The 22,025-nt window shown below is 36.4% G+C and overlaps 4 protein-coding genes across 5 annotated transcripts in view; 3 read left to right on the forward strand and 1 right to left on the reverse strand.

Moving 5' to 3' along the window:
• Window positions 1–22,025, reverse strand: part of LOC119074105 — a 220,534-nt gene that overhangs the window by 89,146 nt on the left and 109,363 nt on the right. The gene's annotated exons all lie outside the window — the stretch shown is intronic.
• On the forward strand, window positions 12,104–14,446 carry LOC119073221 (odorant receptor 94a-like). Its single transcript, XM_037178532.1, has 4 exons — window positions 12,104–12,300; window positions 12,543–12,642; window positions 12,709–12,927; window positions 14,408–14,446. The coding sequence occupies exons 1-4, from the start codon at window positions 12,104–12,106 to the stop codon at window positions 14,444–14,446; spliced, it is 555 nt and encodes a 184-aa protein (XP_037034427.1).
• LOC119074094 (odorant receptor Or2-like) lies at window positions 15,249–16,742 on the forward strand. Its single transcript, XM_037180054.1, has 5 exons — window positions 15,249–15,439; window positions 15,506–16,064; window positions 16,125–16,221; window positions 16,290–16,556; window positions 16,619–16,742. The coding sequence occupies exons 1-5, from the start codon at window positions 15,271–15,273 to the stop codon at window positions 16,670–16,672; spliced, it is 1,146 nt and encodes a 381-aa protein (XP_037035949.1). The 5' UTR covers window positions 15,249–15,270; the 3' UTR covers window positions 16,673–16,742.
• On the forward strand, window positions 20,569–21,777 carry LOC119074102. 2 transcript variants are annotated; one of them, XR_005087140.1, is made up of 3 exons: window positions 20,569–20,713; window positions 20,777–21,586; window positions 21,649–21,777. XR_005087140.1 is itself a non-coding variant. In XM_037180067.1 (2 exons), the coding sequence occupies exon 2, from the start codon at window positions 20,821–20,823 to the stop codon at window positions 21,547–21,549; it is 729 nt and encodes a 242-aa protein (XP_037035962.1). In that variant the 5' UTR covers window positions 20,569–20,713; window positions 20,777–20,820; the 3' UTR covers window positions 21,550–21,777. The 2 variants fall into 2 exon arrangements, 1 of the variants encoding a protein (XP_037035962.1); XM_037180067.1 differs by having other exon boundaries at window positions 20,777–21,777.

Here is a 22,025-nt window from a genome sequence, read left to right on the forward strand (position 1 = left end):
ATGTGAATAATTATTTATTAATAAACAAATAATGTTAGTGTCAAATAGTCTCAAATAGTAACCGTTTCAAAGTATTAAAAAAAATTGAAAAAAAAACGAAAAATAAAATTTTATATTTTGGACATATTAACCTTTTACGGACGGAGTCACGGAGTTTGAGAGAATAAACGTCTACCGTATGTACGAGTGTTAATGCAAGGAACACTGTTATGGTTGAATGAAGTGTTCAAAAGGATTTTGGGCCCATCTGCTTGACATACACCCAGAAAAAGAAAATTCACACAATACTCCGGGTATGTGTAAAATTCTTCGGAAAGGTGGAATATACAGAGTTCCCACTCCTCCTAAAATTCATAAAATTCATAAAATGGACCAAATCCTCCTAAAATCTCCTAAAATCTTCTAAAACTCCTAAAATTCCTAAAATGAGCTCACACTCTCGAATAAAACATACTGAAAAACTAAAAACGATAAAAACAGCAAAATTATGCGGCAATGAATTTGAACTTCTGTATGAACCTGACTCAACTTGCGAAAACACTCCTTTCTTTGAGTCATGCAAATAGCGATCCTGAACGTGGAGGATCGCAGTTTGTTAGAAGATGCGACTATCGTGTCACTTCGACCGTTTACGGACACATTGAATAATATAAACGTCACTGACTTCCTAATGAATCGACGTATTTTCCAGATGTGCTCCAATGTACTTTACTTTTCTCGAACAACAAAAAGTCGAGAAGGTACTACTTCTTATAGTGGAGGTTCAAGTTCATATAAAAGCCATTTATTTTGTGCATTTGATGACAAAGGCGTGAAAATTGCACCATCGATAAAGATTGAAATTCTGAACATTTTTGGATAGGGTGCCCAAAATTTCCGCCCCAGCTGCTCCCCTGACCCCCCTTCAAAGTTTTCGATGTAGAGTCAACTTTGATGAATTTCTGTGAAGCGACTATTGAATCTACATAGGCGATATGAGGCTCAAATGAAAGCTGAAGGTTCAAAGTTTTTTTTTAAGTGCAAAAAAGTTTTCCGAATTTTCCGTTTTTCCCGCAGTTTTCCACGTTTTTCCAGCACGACAAAAAAAATTGGTTTTGAAGTTATGTAACTTCTAAATTACATTTCCTACAAAACCTTCGAAGAAATGAATTTTCTATCTTTCGTCCAGGAAGAGCTAGAACCAAACTTCCACCGTCAGGTGAGGAACGAACAAAAGAATAAAGAGGCGGAAGATAATCTCAATAAAGCATCTTCACAAAAAAAAATCGAGTTCAGAAAAACTTTCCGATATCGAGAAATCTCTCCAGATCCAGTAGAAAAAAACTTTTTAGTGCACAAGAGCTGATAAATGATGGAAACAAAATTATGGTGAATCTTGTTAATTCGAAAGGCGCAGTCGACAAGAAAAACCTGATAAAGGATCAGTTGCTGGCTAGTCGAGACTGGCGTCGCGTCAGAAAAGAGGAAAAAAAATAACTTTTTGTCAATTTTCTTAAACATTTTTAGTATTTTACGAAGTGAATGAGAAACAGAGAAACAGAGCAAAAATTCCTCCGGAAATTACTTATACAACCTCTCCCACATTTTAAAAAATTCCTCCTAAAATTCTCCTAAAATTACCTTCCAAATCTACTAAAATACTCCTAAAATTGCCTTTAAAATTTCCTAAAATTCCTAATTTTAGGAGCCTTCCTAAGCCGTGGGAACTCTGAATATACTTCATTAATGTATATGATACATGGACAATGTCTTCTATACGTGGAACACGTAGTTACGTATTTCGATTGTCAGATTTGAATATTCATGTGTTACATATTGTGGTGATATACGTGGAATATGAATAACTTACGAGTGGGACGGAAGCTAAACGCACATCAAGTATGTTAAACATATATAGTGGATGCTGGTCTCAGACATTGAATTTGGATCATATTTATATTTCTTAACACGAAGAAGATAAACGACAAAAAAAAATATTTTAGTAAAATAGAAAAATTCTCGTCAAAATACTTTAATTTTTTATTAAGTAATTTCATTTTGATAATAAGTGCCCATAACTATCTTGCCATCAAGTCGTAGCTAATTTCGCGTGCTTTATGAACTTACTTAAATTCAATTACGTTAAAAAACGACATATCACCTCACCATTATTGTGCGCTACGTTATAACGTGTTCTGCGTAACTTATACACCACACACGTTTATGGCTTTCAAAGTACGCTTCAACAATACGAAATGTCCACCAACACTACTGTACTGCTACATTAGAAACATCGTTGGCTCATGATTGAGAGGTCCCCGGTTCAATTCCCAAAGATGTCAATTTTTAATTTAAAGTATTTGTTACCAATGACTACTAAAATGTATAATAACTACTATAAACTGGTTAATATGGTGTAAATCTTAGGTGAATAAAATTCATATTTTTAAAAGCGAATCTCCCACGTATTATATTCGAGCCCGCTGTATACTACCTTACCACACTTTTTAACAGGTGGCACGAATGATATACGCGTAGCACGTAAGAAATTTCGCTCAGTGTAGCACTTACCAGGTCGCTAACAATTCCAATCAATTATTATATGATGTCCGGCTGTGAAAAGGTATAATTCAGTTAGCCAATGCTCAGTGCCATATTGAGTGAAATGAGAAATGAGAAATGAGAAATGAGTGAATTAAATTCCTAAATTTCAGTTGCTAGTAAATCTCAAGGCCAGGTGAAGGTAAACATTGTGCGACACACGAATTTTGAAACATTTTATGTTTCTGTATTTTACTTGAGTTCTTTATATAAAAATACATGCAAAATTCACAAAAAACCATTTTACTGACAGAACAGAAAATGTGTCGGTTTTCAATATTCCGCGAGTGTAGTAAACACCTTCACCTGGCCTTAGGAATTATAATTTAAAATGTATGGGATGGCTTAAAGACGATCATGAACAACTAGAACTTCACGGGCTCTTCAATATTCAGCCTTAGAAATTGGCAAGTAAAAAGTGGGGAATTAGAAAACTGAGACCATAGCACTGACAGTGCGTTGCTGAGACACATTTTTATCTTGGACATTGTTCAATCACACCTTTGTAAGACAACTTTTGTTTTTTTTTAAATACACGACGCTCCTAACCAATATTCTCTCTTTTGCAATCAAACTACACTTTTTAAGGCGGTTAAAGTGTCAAGTAGTCTTTGGAATTTACATTTATGCTCAACGAGCCAAAGGAGAATGAGTAGCGACACTGCTCAAAATAGAAATTTTGACATGTACCCCAAGGCAAGCTATAATAAACTGTTCTTCGGTCTTCTCGCTCTGAAGATCTATGAAGATCATAACACTCAAGGGAAAAAATCGATCAAAAGTTGTCCAATACTATTTCCAATACCCTCTCTAGCAAACAAACTTCGTTTTGACGCTGTCAAAATACCACCTTATTCCTTTGTTTGTAGAATCATACACTGTTGAGTAATTTCTATTTTTACATGTAAAATACAAAGGCTACGTTGCATTTTTACCACCTGAATAAATGTAGTTAGGTTGATAGAGAGGGTACTGCCATTTCACTTACTTTAGTCAGCTGTCCAATAACGTAGCCTCCTGTCAACGCACTTCGCTTGTGTGTTACTTTAAATAGGGTACTGAAACTTGACAGTGTGGCACAAAACTGTAAAACACATTTCATACAAAATAGTACTTTATTTAGTAGCTGTTGCATATAATCAATCTTGCTTGAAGTGCGTTGCTCCTGCAGTTATTTTAAGGTAATTTCAATTAAAATCAAATTTCATTAATTGAAATGCTATTTCCGTCCATATCAATTTATAATTGTTGTTGCTGAGCATAACTTTTAGAGATGGTTTGACTTAGTCGTGACTTAGAACATTATATAAGTTAAGTTACAAAGTTTTAATTGCTACCTTCAAACATATGGAATGTGATTAAGTTTGTTTAAGTTGTTGAGTATATATAAGTCCCCACACACGAACCTCTTAACATAATCGCAGAGCCTGAGGAGTCCAGCTAAGAGGCCTGTTGTACACAGTATAGTGAAATCAAACTAACAGAATGGGTGATAAATCATTCAACATTGATAGAAGTCAGCTCGTCAATTTAACGATTCGGCTCAGTTACATTTTTGGACTATGGCCCAGAGCTAATTCGACAATAATTTACACCATTTATGGCTACATTTTCCAATCATTGACGGCAATAGCCTGGACTATCGCGAAATGTATTGGAACTTACATGCTAACCGATAGAAAAGAAGTGATTTTGCTATCCGCTTCCAGTATGTATTGTGTTGTCGCTACATACCGCGGGATTATATTCATGCGATGCTATAAATCTGTCGACGTTTGCCTGGGCGTCATATCGGACTTTCAATTAAGCAGAGATGAATACGAAATTATTCAGCCGAAGATGAAATTCTTTTCAAAATTATCAACAGCCTACACAACATTCATTTTCAGTGGGCTAGTGTCCGCCTTTTTGAATCCTATCCTTTCACCTGAAAAGGCGATGCCAGTTCCCATTTGGTTGCCGTATATCTATTGGCAAGAAAATGATAGAGACTTTATCATTGCTTTAGTATTTTCGGTTACGGGAATCGCTACGCTGACAATGGTTTGTGCATTTACACCAATTATTGTGTGGTATCTTCTCTACACAACTTCACTTATGATAGAAGTGTTGTGTCACAGGCTACAAAACTTGGGGTATGACCGTAAGGCTGACAACGAAATTTTCAACGAATTAGTCAGGTGCATCGAACTAGATCGAAAAATTGACGAGTGAGTGAAGAGAAACAGGTCATGTCACATTAGCGAATTATAAGAAAAATGGAAATTCATTCAGCTCCGTTTCACTATCAAAACACGTTCCATTGACCTCGTCAGTCTATTTGCAACGACGCTAAATCAATGAGTGTGACATGGCCCGTTTCTGCATTGAACTATTCATATATTTTGCCCAAGTAACTTTTGTCTCAACGTCTCGTTCAATAGGAATATCAAAAAAATTGAGAAGAGCTTCTCCAGCGTGTTTCTCCTTCAAATAACTTCGAGCGCTATTTGCTTGTGTAGCATTGCTTATTTGATGGCTGCGGTAGGTTTAGCTTAGAAGAAAGCGTAAATCGTTAAAACTTATATTTCTGCAGGCATCTGAAAATTTCAACGATATTGCCATGTACCTTTCACTTGGAGGCATTTACACATTTGAGATATTTGTGCTGATATACTTTGCAAATGAAGTTTCTCTGGAAAGTGACCGGCTTTCGGGCTGCATCTATGAGTCGAACTGGACATGCATGCCGTTGAAGTGCCGAAAATTTATCGTGATTATTGGCGAAAAATGGAAGAAACCGAAACAGCTGGTTGTAGGCAAAATCTTTGCCATGAGAATAAATATCCTAAAATCGGTTGGAGCAAAAAACCAATTATTTGTTTGAAACACTTCTTGATCACAAACGTTTTTCCTCAGATTGTGAACCTGGCATATTCAATATTAAATGTCTTGAGAAAAGAACAGTCGTAGAACGGACGTTTACAACATGGTAGAAGGGAACCAAATTAAACTTTTTAGAGCACAACCGTCAGTATATATGATAAACACCGTAGACTCCTCGTAGCATAATTCCATAATCTCTGTATGCGATTTTTTGTAATTGGAAAATCACGACATTTGCATGTGTAAAAAACAATAAAAAGAATTTAGCTGCAACTGGTTTATTTATTTATTTATTTATAGTTACAACGGAACAGGCCTAGGCCCAATTATACATTGAACTTAAGAAAAAATAATACAAGAAAAAAAATTTATTACATGATCGAATTTAAAGTTAAGAGAGGAAAAGAGATGATTAAAAGAAAACAATTAGAATGGGTACAGACTTTTCACCGTTGACTTATATTCGTTGTAAGTGGAATTAAATATGTCACTGTGCCGAAAGTAAACATTATGGTGGTTCTGCATTCGATGAACCGGCGAATTGAGCTGTATGTTCGACGATGGTGTAGGAAGGCGGAATAGGTGATGGTCATTTTGCCGAGTAAAACGTTGCGGTACGTGAGCTGCGATACGCGATGATAGACTGGTGACGATTCTTTCGTGGATGATTTTGTACAGAACCATTTCATCCAATTCGAGACGGCGGGTTTCTAGTGATTTCATTTTAAGATATTTCAGTCTAGTTGGGTAGTCAGGTTTTGTCCAGTTGAATCGGTAGTACAGCATCCTTGTAAATTTACGTTGCACCTTTTCTACTTGTTCTTTATACTTCACATAGTAGGGGTTCCAAATGGTACTGCAATACTCCAGTCTGCTTCGAACATACGTGTTGTAAAGCTTGATCAGGCTAGCCGGACGTTTGAAGCTCTGAGTACTTCTAAAGATGAATCCAATAAGTTGGTACGATTTTTTCGTTGTTTCATTGATGTGGGCAGCGAAGCTCTCTTTACTATCAAACGTAACACCGAGTTCCTTTTTTGTAGTTTTCTTTTCGATTGGCGTATCATTTATGGAGTATTGATAGTTTATCGGTTGAGGCTTGCAAGTTATCGACAACGCCGAGCACTTTTCTGGGTTGAGATTCAAATTATTGTCGTCACACCATTCCGAGAAAGATACGATGTCGGATTGTAAGCTACAACCGTCTGCCAAACACTCAATTTTTCGGAAGATTTTGTTGTCGTCGGCGAACAACGAGCTAGACGAAGTGAATATGTCTGGTAAATCATTAATAAATAGCAAAAACAAGAGAGGACCCAGTATCGATCCTTGTGGGACCCCCGATGTCGGAGTAATACAATCCGATTTACCCCCTCCAATCACGACATATTGGGTTCTTTCCAGAAGATATGAGCGGAACCATCGCAACGTAATTGACTTAATTCCAAAGTTCTGTAGCTTGAGAAGCAGCAACCCATGAGAAACTTGATCAAAGGCTTTCGAGAAATCGGTAAATATGACGTCCAACTGTCCACCGTCCAAAATCGAATCAGTGATTTGAGTAGCGAACTCTAGCAAATTCGTAAGAGTCGATTTACCTGTCACGAAGCCGTGCTGCGCAGGTGTAAGATATTCTTTCACATGTTGGTAAACTTTATTAAAGACAATTCTCTCGAAAACCTTTGACGCAGCTGCCAGTATACTTATCGGCCGGTAATTACACACATCTGACCGTTTTCCAGTCTTATATACAGGCGTCACGTTACTAATTTTCCATGCAAACGGAAACGAGCCCTCTCGGATCGATTTATTGAAGATTATTGACAACGGCAAACTGACAGATGGAGACAACCTTTTATAGAATATCGACGGAATATTATCCGGACTTGACACCTTGTACTGATTGAGCTTATCAAGTATTAGCTTAACCTCCTCAACCGTAACATCGGTAAAATAAAAGTTCGGAGCTATCTGATTCACAACAAACTCGTGGTAGCTAGCATGTTGGAAAACGCTAGAGAAATACTTTGCGAACAAGTTGCACACAGACTCCCGATCTTCAGCTAGTTCTGAGCGAAAATTAACTTGATTCGGAATGGAATTGGTCTTCCTCAACGACTTAGTATACGAGAAGAAAGCTTTCGTATTGGAAGTGATCTTGTCTTCGATGTCGTTGATATAAGCCTCCTCACAAAGCTTTTTTCGCGCTTTGAATTCTTTCCTCAAACTGGCAAACAGCGCATAGTCCAGCGGACTCTTAGAATGCATAAACTTGATTCTCGCTCTTATCTTCCGTTTCAGCGTCTTTATCAGATCATACGAGAACCAACATGGGTAGCTTTTCGCTGCACTCTTTACCGTCGGAATCGAATCAAAAAGTGACGTTAACAGCCTGTAGAACTCTTGAACTGATTCGTCAACACTGCGACCATCGAATACTTTACACCAATTAACCATACTTACACGCTCATTAAGCACATCATAATCAGCTCGAAAAAAGTTCAGTTTGGGCGGTCGGTTTTCCTCCAGAAAGCGGAGAGGAGAGACATCAATCAGAAGCGTGACAGGAGGGTGGTGACGATCTATGCGAGAAATAGAATCATTATCGGTGTCAATAATAATTTTGTCAGAATCGAGATTAGACAACACCAAATCCAACGTTCTATCATTGACATTTCGCTTCGAGTTAAATTGACTGAGATTAGTTAACGAAAGCACATCGACAAACGATTCAGCGATGTTACCGACTACGTCACGAGCACTACAGCTACCGTCAGGTTCAGCAGTCCACGTGATAGAGTCGGCTAAGTTATAGTCACCCACCAACAGAAAAGTACCATTCGGCTTAATCACATTAACAATCTCATTGATCTTTGCAAGATGCATATCATACACATCGAAAGTACTCCTGCAGTCGATATATCGAACGTTAAAATAAATTTTACCGCCGTTGAGCTGATCTATCGATATCCATATGTCCTCTCTGTCCAATTCCCAATCGGTTACCCTTGATGAGTAGTAATTACTCTTAACAGCAATTAGACACCCTCCGCCGTCCTTCTTGCCTGTGGCAACGCGATCACGATCCTGACGATACACGGTATATCTGTCATCGAACAACTCTGAATCATTGTAATCGATCGTCAGCCACGTCTCACACAAAATAATAATGTCATAATCGCTAGATAGAACATTGGATTTAAAATAGTACGTCTTCGTCTTGAGCCCTTGGGCATTCTGATAGTAGACGGTCAACTTCATCATGTACAGGATTTTTCAGGTGGATTTTGACAATTGGTAGATGGTGAACGGATTATTGGTTGATCTTACGTTTGGTCTTTCGTTTAGTTCACCTTCAGATTCGAAATTACGTTAAAGCTGTTTGAAATTCACACAATCAGAAAAGTGAGCAATAAATATTTCGGTCTTTCGTTTTGATCTTACAATGTAGCCACTAATTGATTGTGAATTACAAAACTTGGTTTTCCGTTTGGTTTATCGAGTAAATCCTATAAGCAAATCAGGTTTTCTTCAGAAAATAATCAAAATACCTGACCTTTCAGCAATTCATTTACTAATTCTTGCACTCAGTACTCCAATCAGGTTCAACAATTCCGACAGCAATTCAGGTAGGAATGTTTACAATTGATCCGTACGCATCGTATATGGGAATCCGTTGAGTGTGAAGTCAAACGATGTTGAATTGAGGTAATAACGACTTATTAACTGCGTTATACAGAACACACTACTGGAGCAGGTGACTTAGCTCCAAGTAGAGTTACCGTTGTGGCCTCAAATTCAAATGCCGGTCAAATCGAAAATACACTCAAATTTTCAGGTTATGTCGTGGGCTGCACAAACAAAATTTGAAGAATAGTTGAGATCACGGACTATAATCCATGAAATTTACAAGCCATCAGTGAGCACTAATTACAGTTGTTCAGCCGATATTGAATTTATAATAAAAAGATTGATTTAAATGAAAACAAAGACAATAATTATCAGAGCCAAAAAAATCGTGTGCGTCTTGCGTCACTGTCACTGTCTTGTTACTTGTATGCTTACTATTCGCCCTTCAATTTCAAGTTACGACCCACCGAGAGCCTATCATTTCCCCAGGCGTATAATATATGTATATTCGTATCTCGAGGGCTATTTGTCACTGCTCTAGACTAGAGATTGGAGACCAGGATCAAATTGACTTTAAATCAGGCCTCTCACTATAATTTCGGACTCCTTATTAAGGAATTAAGGAGGTTTCAGCACAAAAATAAGGAGAAATAAGGAAATCGTTAGTTGAAATTAAGGAAATAGCAGTAGAAAAGTTCAAATTTTTCAACTTAAAACTTTCGAAATTTTATAAATTTAACGATTGGTCATGAACTGAAAGTGTCTGTTCGAAAAGTACAAAATGGATTTTTCATGTATTTTGGAGTTGACCGAGTTTACTCGACTTCGAGCAACGAAAATTGATATTTACCGAACCGAATAGGGTGCGTTATCCTTCAAAAGTTGGGCAGTCTTTAGAGTATAGACTAAAGATTGCACGTAGTAATTTGATTAGCAGAGGTTTTAAGCTCGAACTGTTTCACGGGGGTGCAAAAAATTCATATTCTTTTTCCCTATTTTTTCCGACACCTTCTGATGGAATCAATCAGTCATCTTTACAGAAAACTTTCAGCGGATTATTATCTAAGAAATCCTGGTGAAAGCTTTCTTGAGTCATTTATTGTAATTTAAAATTATAGTGCCTACTGAATTTTGCAATAGAACAGTCATGGGGTTTTATTTTCATAGGATGTTATAGTCCACTTTTTTTTGTCATGGGTAAGTTTCGCAGAACTCTTTATTCGATTGAAAATCGACCTGATTTTCGAATATAACTTCCTAAGATCAATCGGAACTAACCGGTGACCATAACCAAAATTTGTGCCCCACTTTCTAAAATAATAACAATTTAATTCATTGCCTCTTGCTTCAGTTATATCGAAAAAACCGTTTTGCAACCACCGTTTTGCGGGAATAACATTCACTTTGACCTCTATAAGTCCGAAAATAAGCAATTTAAAAAAAATGTGAAACATACGTAGGTTTTAGAATTGAAAGGCAAATAAAATGAGCCATAAGTCATTCCATTAAGAAAAACCTTTGTCTTCCAGCGTGCTAATTTTTTCGCGATATCGCTCTTAAAGGTGATGTTAATGGTAAATAAAATAGTTCTACTCGAAAGTTGCCACCTCTTAGGTGGTGCTTACTATCGAAGGAAACCACAAAAATATATGGTAAGTCTAGTAAATCAATCATATTGGAACGACAATGCCCCATTTCACTTTTCTATTAGAGTTCTTTGTGTTGCATAATAAAAGTAATTTGGAAACGCCGCGCAACGAATTTTTTTATGAATTTTCAATTTTTTGTCTGTGAAATATGCGAAAAATAAGGAAAATAAGGATTTTTTAAGAAAATAAGGAGGAATAAGGAGGTTTTCATAAAAATAAGGAAAAATAAGGAAATAAGGAGGTGTGAGAGGCCTGCTTTGAATGAATCGAAGAAATATTTTTATCTTTGATTAGGATGAGGATCTTTTTATGTAGGATTGTAGGTCTTGAAGATACGCAAAGTCTGAGTATGCAAAACGCCAGTGTCATGACAGAATTATTGGCCATTTTTAAGTGAAAGAATTAGAATTGTTTAAAGTCCTCAACCGATGGAGTGGCAAATATCTTTAGTATTATACCAAAAATATCCGTTGGCAAACGTCCGCTAAGACGAAACGAAAGATAGTGACTTAGTCTGGCTCTTTCAAAGCGAAGACATATTTACACTCACTCACATAATCGAGTTATTTCGAAATCAAAACATTTCCTATTATAACAGCGCGAGATTCCTAGCAACCGGTGAATACTGTCGGCTGAGCTGTTCGAAAATTTGAAAATTCTTCACAAAATAATTTTTTTTTAAATGCAGAAAAATGTGTCGACTGTCAAGACAGCCTTACACCCCTGCCGCCTCTTACGTTACATAGTTTACATAAGTTTAAATTGAAAAACAAAGTTTTAATTGCTACCTTCCAACATATGGAATGTGATTATGCTTGTTAAGAGAGTATATAAGCCCATCACACACGAGTTTGTCAACACAATCTCAGGGCCTGAGGAGTCCAGCTAAGAGGACTGTTGTACACAGTAGTGAAATCAAACTAAGAATGGGTGATAAATCCTTCAAAATTGATAGAGGTCGACTTGTCAAATTAACCATTCGGATCAGTTACATTGTTGGTCTGTGGCCAAGACCTGATTCAACAATAGTTTACTCCATTTACCGCTACATTTTCCAATCATTGACAGCAATAGCCTGGACTATCGCGAAATGTATTGGAACGTACATGCTAACCGATAGAAAAGAAGTGATTTTGTTATCCGCTTCCAGTATGTAGTGTGTTGTCGCTGCATATCGCGGGATTATATTCATGCGATGCTATAAATCTGTCGACGTTTGCCTGGGCGTCATATCGGACTTTCAATTACGCAGAGATGAATACGAAATTATTCAGCCGAAGATGAAATTCTTTTCAAAATTATCAACAGCCTACACAACATTCATTTTCAGTGGGCTAGTGTCCGCCTTTTTGAATCCTGTCCTTTCACCTGAAAAGGCGATGCCAGTTCCCATTTGGTTGCCGTATATCTATTGGCAAGAAAATGATAGAGACTTTATCATTGCTTTAGTATTTTCGGTTACGGGAATCGCTACGCTGACAATACCTTGTGCATTTACACCAATTATTGTGTGGTACCTTCTCTACGCAACTTCACTGATGATAGAAGTATTGGGTCAAAGGCTACAAAGCTTGGGGTATGACCGTAAGGCTGACAACGAAATTTTCAACGAGTTAGTCAGGTGCATCGAACTAGATCGAAAAATTGACGAGTGAGTGACGAGAACAACTGGTTTTGCATGAATAGTGAAATGCAGAAACAGGTCGTGTCACATTAGCGAATTATAAGAATAATGAAAATTCATTGTTCTTACTATTCACTAACGTGACATGGCCTGTTCTGGACAAAAGTAACTTGTCTCAATGTATAATTCAATAGGAACATTAAAAGAATTGAGAAGAGCTTCTCCAGCGTGTTTTTCCTTCAAATAACGTCGAGCGCTATTTGCTTGTGTAGCATTGCTTATTTGATGGCTGCGGTATGTTTAGCTTAGAAGAAAGCGTTAATCGTTAATTGTTAATCGTTAAACGTTATATTCCTACAGACATCTGAAAATTTCAACGATACGGCCATGTACCTTTCACTTGGAGGCATTTACACATTAGACATATTTGTGCTGATATACTTTGCAAATGAAATTTCTCTTAAAAGTGACCGGCTTTCGGGCTGCATCTATGAGTCGAACTGGACATGCATGCCGTTGATGTTCCGAAAATTTATCGTGATTATTGGCGAAAAATGGAAGAAACCCAAACAGCTGGTTGTAGGCAAAATCTTTGCCATGAGAATAAATATCCTAAAATCGGTTGGAGCAAAAAACCAATTATTTGTTTGAAACACTTCTGATCACAAACGCTTTTTCTCAGATTGTGCACTTGGCATATTCAATATTAAATGTCTTAAGAAAAGAACTGTCCTAAAATGCGGACGCATACAACCTGGTAAAATGGAAAATCAAACTTAACTTTTTGGAGCACGACTATCACTACATGTGAGGAACACCGCAGACACCGCCGAGGCATAACTTAATAATCTATGTGTGCATTTGAAAAAGCATGAACTTTCATGCATAAAACAATAAAATAAAAACAAATTGATGTAAAGGGTATGCTTACTATTCGTTTTTCAAGTTACGATTCACCGAGAGACTTTACATTTCCCAAAACGTATATTCTCTGGATAGTCGTATACGGAGGGCTCTGAGTCAAGCAGAGTAACAGCTTGAAACTTATGGACTCAGTTGCTCCATATCTTCACCAGGAACAAATGCTGGATTTTAGTTTGCTTTTGATAATACTTTTCCACCAGAATCCTTTTTCAAAAATATGGGACCGCAATAGCGACCACGAATGTGTTAGATTTCAACAGAAAATAGATTTGGTTGCAACAATTTGACCAGCTCTTAGAAAAGTGAGCAGTGTATGAAACGACTGCAACCAAAAGTAATTTTTATTAAAAGTTAAAACATTCGTGGTCGTACATTTTTCAAAACGGATTCTGATGCAAAGACATCAGAAAAAATGAAATACGTGACTCGTAAATGAAGGCTGAAATTTTAGTTAAGCATCGATAAGAGTGATGTCGCGAAATCTTCGAACAATTTTGGGACATGTGTCGGGCCAACGCACTTCAAGCATGAGTGGTACTCTAAATAGGGTACTGAAACTGGACGGTGTATCGAACAAATTTTAGCACTGTAAAAAAATCTGGAAAATTGTTTAATATAAATTAGTATTCTATTTGGCAGCTGTCATTAATAGCACTTTTGCTTGAAGTGCGTTGGTCAGGCCTTCGGTCGAATTACAATTCTTTCATTCTCTGCATCAAAATTTTCCTGTGGCGCCATCAAGGTTTGCGAAATTTTATACGAAGAACCTTTCAGAACCTTGTACAAAACAAAGTGTGAATAAAGTATAGCAGAGATTCACAAACGACTTTACCAACTTAATAATTGTTTGTTTGCTAGAGAGAGTATTACCAGTGCATAAAATCGGTTGGATTTTATCCGCTCTCGCTCAGAACTTCTGACAATCTGACACTAACAACGCACTTCAAGCATGAGTGGTACTTTAAATAGGGTACTGAAACTGGACAGTGTATTGAACAAATTTTGGCACTGTAAAAAAATTCGGACACTTTTTTCATACAAATTAGTACTCCATTTGGCAGCTGTCATTAATAGCACTTTTGCTTGAAGTGCGTTGACACTAGTGAAAAAGATTTTTCAACAGTGAATTTATTAGGAAAATGCACTCGGTATCACTGTAGTTCCGCAACCCTGACCAACTGGTAACATTTTTTCCACCAAGGCACTTCAAGCAAAATAGCTATTAATGACAGCTGCCAAATAGAGTACTACTTTGTATGAAAAAAGTCTCCGAATTTTTTTACAGTGCCAAAATTTGTTCGATACACTGTCCAGTTTCAGTACCACTCATGCTTGAAGTGCGTTATTTCCACACAATTATCAGCAAAATGAATTATAAATTATGTTTTCAAATTTCTTCTTTAATTACATCATACCGAAGGAAATTAATGGTGTTTTATGACATATCCACTGTGGACTAGTTATTATTTTCACTTTTAATAGTTCTAAGCCATGAAAAACTTTTGTTTTAAATTTGACAAAAATTTGATGTTAATTGGAGTGGCCACAGTTGTTTTAATGGCATTGCTTGACCTTCTAACTCAACAGCTTCAGCCATGTAAAACTTACTTTGTAAGTTTGGTCATACTTCGAAAGAAATGGGCATTACACGCAAGAAACCATCTTTCAACGACTTACACTTAGAAGTGAAATTTCAGCATGAATTTGCTTCAGCTGTTTTCCAGCTGATCCATACAAGCAATCAAAACTATTTATACGTCTTTATGTGGTTTTATGTGGCGTGCGTGTAGCAGCTTCACATCGTTTGTGTGGATCAGCTGAAGAAAATTCATGCTGAAATTTCACTACCTCTGACTGTACACGCATGATTCAGAAATTATTATTTTTAATTGACAACAACGGCATTTTGAACAAGTTATATAAATCCGGTAAAGATTTGACAGAGGTTCATAATACTTACATTATCCATCGTTGAATAGACTACCCACAATAGCGAATATGTCCACCGATCAGACGTATAAATTCGGAAAGAACAGTCTTATTGAGGTTTCTTTGAAACTTTTCTATTTCATCGGAATGTGGCGACAACAAAATTCAACTGTAGTTTACACTGTACTTGGATACACTGCTCAAGCTTGTACATCATTGGCTTGGACTATAGCGAAAGGTATTCGAGAAACCAAATATATTTCTGCAATAAACCGCAACAGACTATTGAAACCCCATTCTAAAGCTATTGCAACAGTCATGCTTGAAAAGCGAAATGAATTGATTTTGTTCGGACCGACAACGGTTTATGCATTCTCAAACATGTATCGCGGATTCCTCATCATGTGGAAACACAAGACTATCGACACCAATTTGAATGACATTGCCGACATGCTATTAACCAAAAATGAATACGAAAAAGTGCAGCAGAAAATGAATTTCTTCAATAGAACTTCATTGGCCTACATCACCTTCATATCGCTCGGTTTAGTTTCAGCCTGCGTCAATCCAATTATTTCTTATGGAAATGAGCTACCTGTTCCCGTTTGGCTACCATTCAATGATTGGAGAAACAATCGACTAGATTATGTTGTGGCTCTGCTATTTTCCTATTTTGGAATAGCGTCGATCGTTGTCATTTGTTCGTTTAGTCCGATACTCGTTTGGTATTTGATTTTTATTAACACAATCAAAGTAGAGATCTTTGGAGAAAGTCTGCGAGCACTAGGCAGTGATGCGAGCGATGCTAACAATTCGTTAAGAAACTTGATAAATTGTATTCGCCGGCACCGAGAAATCGTCTCGTAAGCAGTATAAACGTTCAGATTGTTCCGGTTATTCTATTGAACTTGTTCGGCTTATAGGAACATCAAAGAAGTTGAAGACATTTTCTCCGGTGTCTTTTTATACCAAATCGTTTCAAGTGCAATATGTATCTGTAGCGTCGCCTATTTAATGGCTGTAAGTTTAAGCTGATCCGATGCCATAAATTAATTAATTTTTATCCTCATTAACATGATTGGTCACAGGATCCTTCGTCAAACGAATCAAATAACTTGCTGATGTACGTATCACTTGCTGGCATATACATTTACGAAATATTTCTACTCATTTACTATGCGAACGAGACTGCCCTTGCCAGCGACCAACTGTCGTACCGTTTATATGAGTCAAATTGGACTTGCATGTCGATTGGATATCAAAAGTTAATGATAATTTTGATGGAAAAATGGAAAAAACCAACGGAATTTGTTGTGGGAAAAGTGTTTCCGATGAGGATTAAGATACTGACATCTGTGCATATTTCAACGCCAATAATCCAGTTTTAGTGTTTTGTTTAATTAGATTTTTTGTTTAGATACTGAATGTGGCATACTCCATTTTGAACGTACTGAGAAAGGGTCAACCGTAATGGGTTCTCCGTTAATTCATCTGTTAACGACAACGGCGACAGAACTACGAGCTATTGTTTAAAATAAAATGGTGTGCATATGGGTGGTACTTGAATCCAACGACGTATAATCAAATAAATGTTAAAAATTGATGCCAAAGTTCAGCAAAATTTTTTCAATAATGGATATTCTCAGAAACAGACTGTAACATAACTTGTGCATATCCATATCCAATATATTCAACCAGTAGTTTCTCTTAGCACAATAGAAACTTCACAATTTTGTGGAATAATGATGTCTTTGGAGGAAGGTAGCGGCGGGGTATTCTGACCAAGCTTGTATTTCTGACCATTGACATATTTTTTAGTTGCACTAAAATATATAAAATTTTGAGCCAGAATTTTATATAATTTAAACTAATCTTCGTCATCTAAAGATCAATTAATTCCAAGAACTTCGTGATAATTGGGATTAATTTTTGGGATATTATATTCGACCGATAAAAAAATTCAACTTTACCGATAAAAAATTATAAATGACCGATATAATTACTAATTAGTACCGATAGAAAAATTATTCCATTTTGTTCCATTTTACCGATAAAAAAGTAATAATTTACCGATAAATTCGTTTATTTGTTATCTTTTATCGACCATTGACCTTTTTCTATCGGTAAATTATTATTTTCGTAAATCTGTCTATTTTTAGTGAACCAGCCGTCAGAATTCATCCAAAATAGACAGACAAAAAATTGATTGACTGATAGATAAAATGGATTGATCGATAGACAAAAATATTTTACCGATAGAAAATGATGGTTTACCGACTGGTTATTTACACAAGAAGGGCTAAAATGTTGAAAGTTGATTGACGTAGGCTTCGCCTTGGATCAACAAGACGCAAAAGAAAACGAGACTTTTCATTTTTATCCCGGGTTATGGATTTTATCATGCTTTTGAAGCCTAAACCAATATTTTGGTTTTCCCTAGATTATTACACATCTAGCCACTTTCGACCGAGTCCGATATTTACTAATTTTGGTGGTCAGAATTACCAGCGAAAACATTGATAATTAATTACATTAGATTTGATAAAAGACACTACAAATTTTGTTATTAAAACCAATTTAAGCACACACACGGAATTTTGAAAACCGACACATTTTCTGTTTATGTGTTTTACTTGAGTTTCTGATTTCTCCATATAAAAATACATGCAAAATTCACAAAAATCTAGTAAACCACAAAACAGAAAATGTGTCGGTTTCAAACTCCCAGTGAAAATTTGAAAGAATATTGTATGCCAAAGTTGAAAATTTTCTAAAACAGTCAGGATACCCTTCCGCTACTATACCTTATCTGCGAAAAAAAATACTCAAAATTTTAAATCTCGTTTCCTTGTACAGATAAGAAAGTTTTCTGCAACTGCGCTGCGAAAACTGAACTTTTTCATGCGTGATTTGGGTGGCGATCGAAGGGTCTTTTTTCTCTGATTTTCTATGTTTTATGGATTTTCATATATGCTTTTCGTCACTAGTGGTGAAATGGATTTACTTTTCACCACTCCTTCTGAACATATGAACCATTAAACGTAAATAAAAATTCTGCCCTGACCAAATTTCGAACCACCGACACCAAAATCCAATACTTGTCGAGCAACCATTCGGCTATTGTGACATATAATCGCAGTGAACCAATTTTTGAAGCGTACATAAATGCGGTCTACTTGATTGTTCATACAATATTTCGTTGATACAGTAGAATGTATGTTAAAGGTAGAGTTATGTTTTGCATTTCAAAAGCTCATTTTTCGCAGCTGGTTGAAGAAAACGTTGTATGCAACACGTTGCGAAAGTGGTACTTCTTGTCACACGATCCACTTTTCGCAACTAGTTGCATAAATAACTATTTTGTTATATTTTGTCAGATGAAATAGTTATTTTCCTAACGCATGCTAAAATGCTTTTTTAGCGAATGAGAGGTTAGAATCGAATTTGCTAAAAAGCCTTTTAGCATAAGTTAGGAACAACGTTTTTCCTAAGCGGCGTGGGAAATAAGCGACGAAGTCGCGATATTTCAACACTAGTTAGGAAAAATAGTTTTCTTAACTCAGTGCGAAAAGTTGTATGAAAGCCGTTGTATGCAAGTTGCATAATGCAACTCGGTGTAAATGTTTGGTAAATGTTTTTATTACTTGCCACATGCGAAAATTGATTCATACATATCAATTTGCGCCCCACGAAAATGGTCGATTCTCTGAGGGATATTTGCGTGACACTTGCGTCAGGGAATCTCTATTTTCGCGGGGCGCTCGAGTCATTCATGTAAAATCAGTTTTCATGGGGTGGAGCCATATGAAGGTGAATGCTTCATCTGAAATATTTTATGCTTTTTAACATGAAAATGAGAACAATTATTGATGTTTTGTGTTTTTGGACAAATATTTTGCAGTGGCGAGAGTTCAGTGTGGCAAATGAATTTCAATTCTTAAAAAGAAAAATCACAAAACTGAAAGCGTCAGCCATATTTGTTCTAGCAATAATTTCAATGTTTGTTATGAACGTATAGCGAGCACTTTTAGTTGCGTATTTTTCTCTTAAATTCAAAAACACTTCACACATTGATTAATTTTAGACACAATTCATTTCACTTCACTGCAAAATTTTTCGTCTAAATAACAAAAACAACAAAATCATCGCATAGAATGTATTATCATGGAACGGAATAACAATTCAATGACAACATGGCACCTGCTATGGTGTGATCACTTCGATCACTTTCGGTACGGTTGGTACTGCTGTACCAATACCAATATTTTAGGAATATTTTATGAAGAAGTATGAGCCGATTTCGGCTGTGTACTGGATTTATAGTGCCGATAGGCATGTTCACTGAAAAATATCATCAATCGATGATAAAATTTCCAAATAATCGATATTATATCAATCGAATGTTTTATCGATAATCGATAAATATCGGCTGATAATCGAGTTCTCAGTCACTTTTTATCGATTTATCAGTCGATATTTACCGATTATCAGTCGATATTTATCGGTTACCGATAAAACATTCGATTGATATTGATTTTTTGAAAATATCGATAATCGATTCTAAGGAAATAATCGATATTTTATCAATCGAATGAATTATCGAACATGCCTAAGTGCCGAAAAAATTTCTATTTGTTTTGTTGATTTTGTCTACAAAGATACTTGTATTTAAATCAGCTTTTGTTGCTATTTATAGAAATTGATATGTAAGAATCAATTTTCGCATGGGCAAGCAATAAAATAGAATACAGTGCACCCTACTGCAATGATTCATTACATGGTGGAACAATTTTGAAACTCGCAACTCACGCGTGTGTGTTTAAGCGCCTCGGTTTGAAAACAGTTTTCAAACCTTGGCGCTTAAACACACACTTGTGAGTTGCTCGTATCTCAAAATTGTTCCCCTATGTAATGAATCATTTTCGCAGGGTGCACTGTAACCTACTATTTGGCCTTAACAAGCATTTTCAAATCCCCGAGTTGTTCTGCATATTATCACAAAAAAAAATCAAAATGTAACAGAAAAACAGGAAACTTCAGAGGTTGAAAATTCGGTGCTTTTTTCGCAGAGACTTCAGAGAGCGGTACAGGTGCGTATTTATAAATTAGCTTGTTTTCGTTAGAGGAGAAATGGTTCTTTGAAAACGTAAGTTAAAACAGATCGATGAAATGCCTCCAAATCTGAACTATTCTCACTAAGACACAGAGCGTGTTCTAACTCCAATTAAAGTCCAATTAAATTGACTACTTCCTCTAATATTTTTGAGATGACAAAGAAATAAAATTTCGCGCAGCTCGTACGTAAAAAATACATTGTTATCATAAGCGAAACAGCGACTGTGATAAATTATTATCTGAAATTGCTAGGTATAGTACTCTGGCTTGTCACGCAAAAAAAAGTATGAAAATACATCATTTCTTCCGATAAGTTTTGATTAGATTAATAAGGAACGTCTTGAAAAGTTATGTTTTGCACAGTCAGTATCAAAACAACCATCCATCGGTAAGATTAGTAAGCAGCAATGTACAATTATAAACTGCAAAATATCGAAATAGATTTTCTTCATACTTTTAGAACGTTAGCGAGTGTGATAAAAAGCTTTGTCAAGTAAGGTCACCATGTTCTTGCGACGCGTCTTAAGTTATCAAAAGCTGGTGGTTCAACGAAGCTTTTCCACCCATTTGAAAAATGAGTCAAAACAAATGGACAATTTCCGTATCGAACCTTTTACCGACGCTAATAAGCATCACGCTCTTCAAATACTCCTACAGTCATTTACGCGCGATGAGCCGCTACTGCATGCATTAGCCGTTACCGAAGAACAGGCAAAACCAACGTTGGAATCATTGTTTCTTGAAACTGCCGTTAGAGACAAAATATCATTTTTGGCCTACGATAAACGCACGGAAGAAGTAGTCTGTGCTTACATCGGTTCATTGCATCGTCGTGATACCGTTCATGACGATTATCAAATGGACGACGTCAATAATCCAATGGTTTATGTAATGGATTTCTTGGACGTCCTCGGCAGTGGCCTTTGGCAAATTTTACCGAAAGATGTCGATATCTACTGTAAAAATGATATCGCAAGCGTCCATCCTGATTATCGTGGTCAAAAATTGTTTCGCACACTTAAGCACATGTGCAATGAGAAGGCACAACAACTTGGATGTAAATATGCAGTTTCGCTAGCCACATCGTACCACAGTCAAGTATTGAACGATAAACTGAATTTTCAAACTCATCGATTCATTAATTACTGTGACTATCGCGTTTTGGGTAAATCGGTATTCGCCAATGCTCCAGCTCCACACGTTTGTGCAAAATTGATGATAAAGAAATATTAGATAATATGAAGTGGTCATTCGATCATTACATTGCATTGTGTATACGTCGTGAAAAAGGGGAGTGGTTCATTTCTCGTTGAAAATAATAAAATATCGCAGGTCATCCTAAACAGTGAGCCTTCGACAGTTATTATGACGTCAGCATATTATGTTGTCTACTTAATTGTTATACGGATTTATTTAGAGTGTAAAAAGTGAATAAATGTGGAGGAGCAGAGAAAAAACAGAGTCTGTCGTTTCTGAAGTAAATGATTGAAGGATCACAGGGAAATTTATGCGATTTGGCACACAATAGAATTCTTTACCTATCTTCTCAAGCTAAACTCACGCTGAGCATTTCTGGCATTTTGGAGCGGATTTAGGATTTTCATGAATCTTCTTTTAAGACGGAAGATCGAAAGACTAAGTGACTGCAACGAGACCAACAGGATCTCTAACAGTAATGACTAAGAACTGAATTACTGTAACGAAATATT

This window comes from Bradysia coprophila, unplaced genomic scaffold (genome assembly GCF_014529535.1).
Source record: "Bradysia coprophila strain Holo2 unplaced genomic scaffold, BU_Bcop_v1 contig_138, whole genome shotgun sequence".
NCBI lineage: Eukaryota > Metazoa > Arthropoda > Insecta > Diptera > Sciaridae > Bradysia > Bradysia coprophila.

Excerpts from the sequence above, each read along its gene's own strand:
- LOC119073221 (XM_037178532.1), top strand. The coding sequence starts at position 12,104 with ATGCCAGTTCCCATTTGGTTGCCGTATATCTATTGGCAAGAAAATGAT. Across the intron at positions 12,301-12,542 it reads CAAAGGCTACAAAGCTTGGG|GAACATTAAAAGAATTGAGA; the intron begins GTATGACCGTAA and ends ATAATTCAATAG. Across the intron at positions 12,643-12,708 it reads TTGCTTATTTGATGGCTGCG|ACATCTGAAAATTTCAACGA; the intron begins GTATGTTTAGCT and ends ATATTCCTACAG.
- LOC119074094 (XM_037180054.1), top strand. The coding sequence starts at position 15,271 with ATGTCCACCGATCAGACGTATAAATTCGGAAAGAACAGTCTTATTGAG. Across the intron at positions 15,440-15,505 it reads GGCTTGGACTATAGCGAAAG|CTATTGCAACAGTCATGCTT; the intron begins GTATTCGAGAAA and ends CCCATTCTAAAG. Across the intron at positions 16,222-16,289 it reads GCGTCGCCTATTTAATGGCT|GATCCTTCGTCAAACGAATC; the intron begins GTAAGTTTAAGC and ends GATTGGTCACAG.
- LOC119074102 (XM_037180067.1), top strand. The coding sequence starts at position 20,821 with ATGTTCTTGCGACGCGTCTTAAGTTATCAAAAGCTGGTGGTTCAACGA.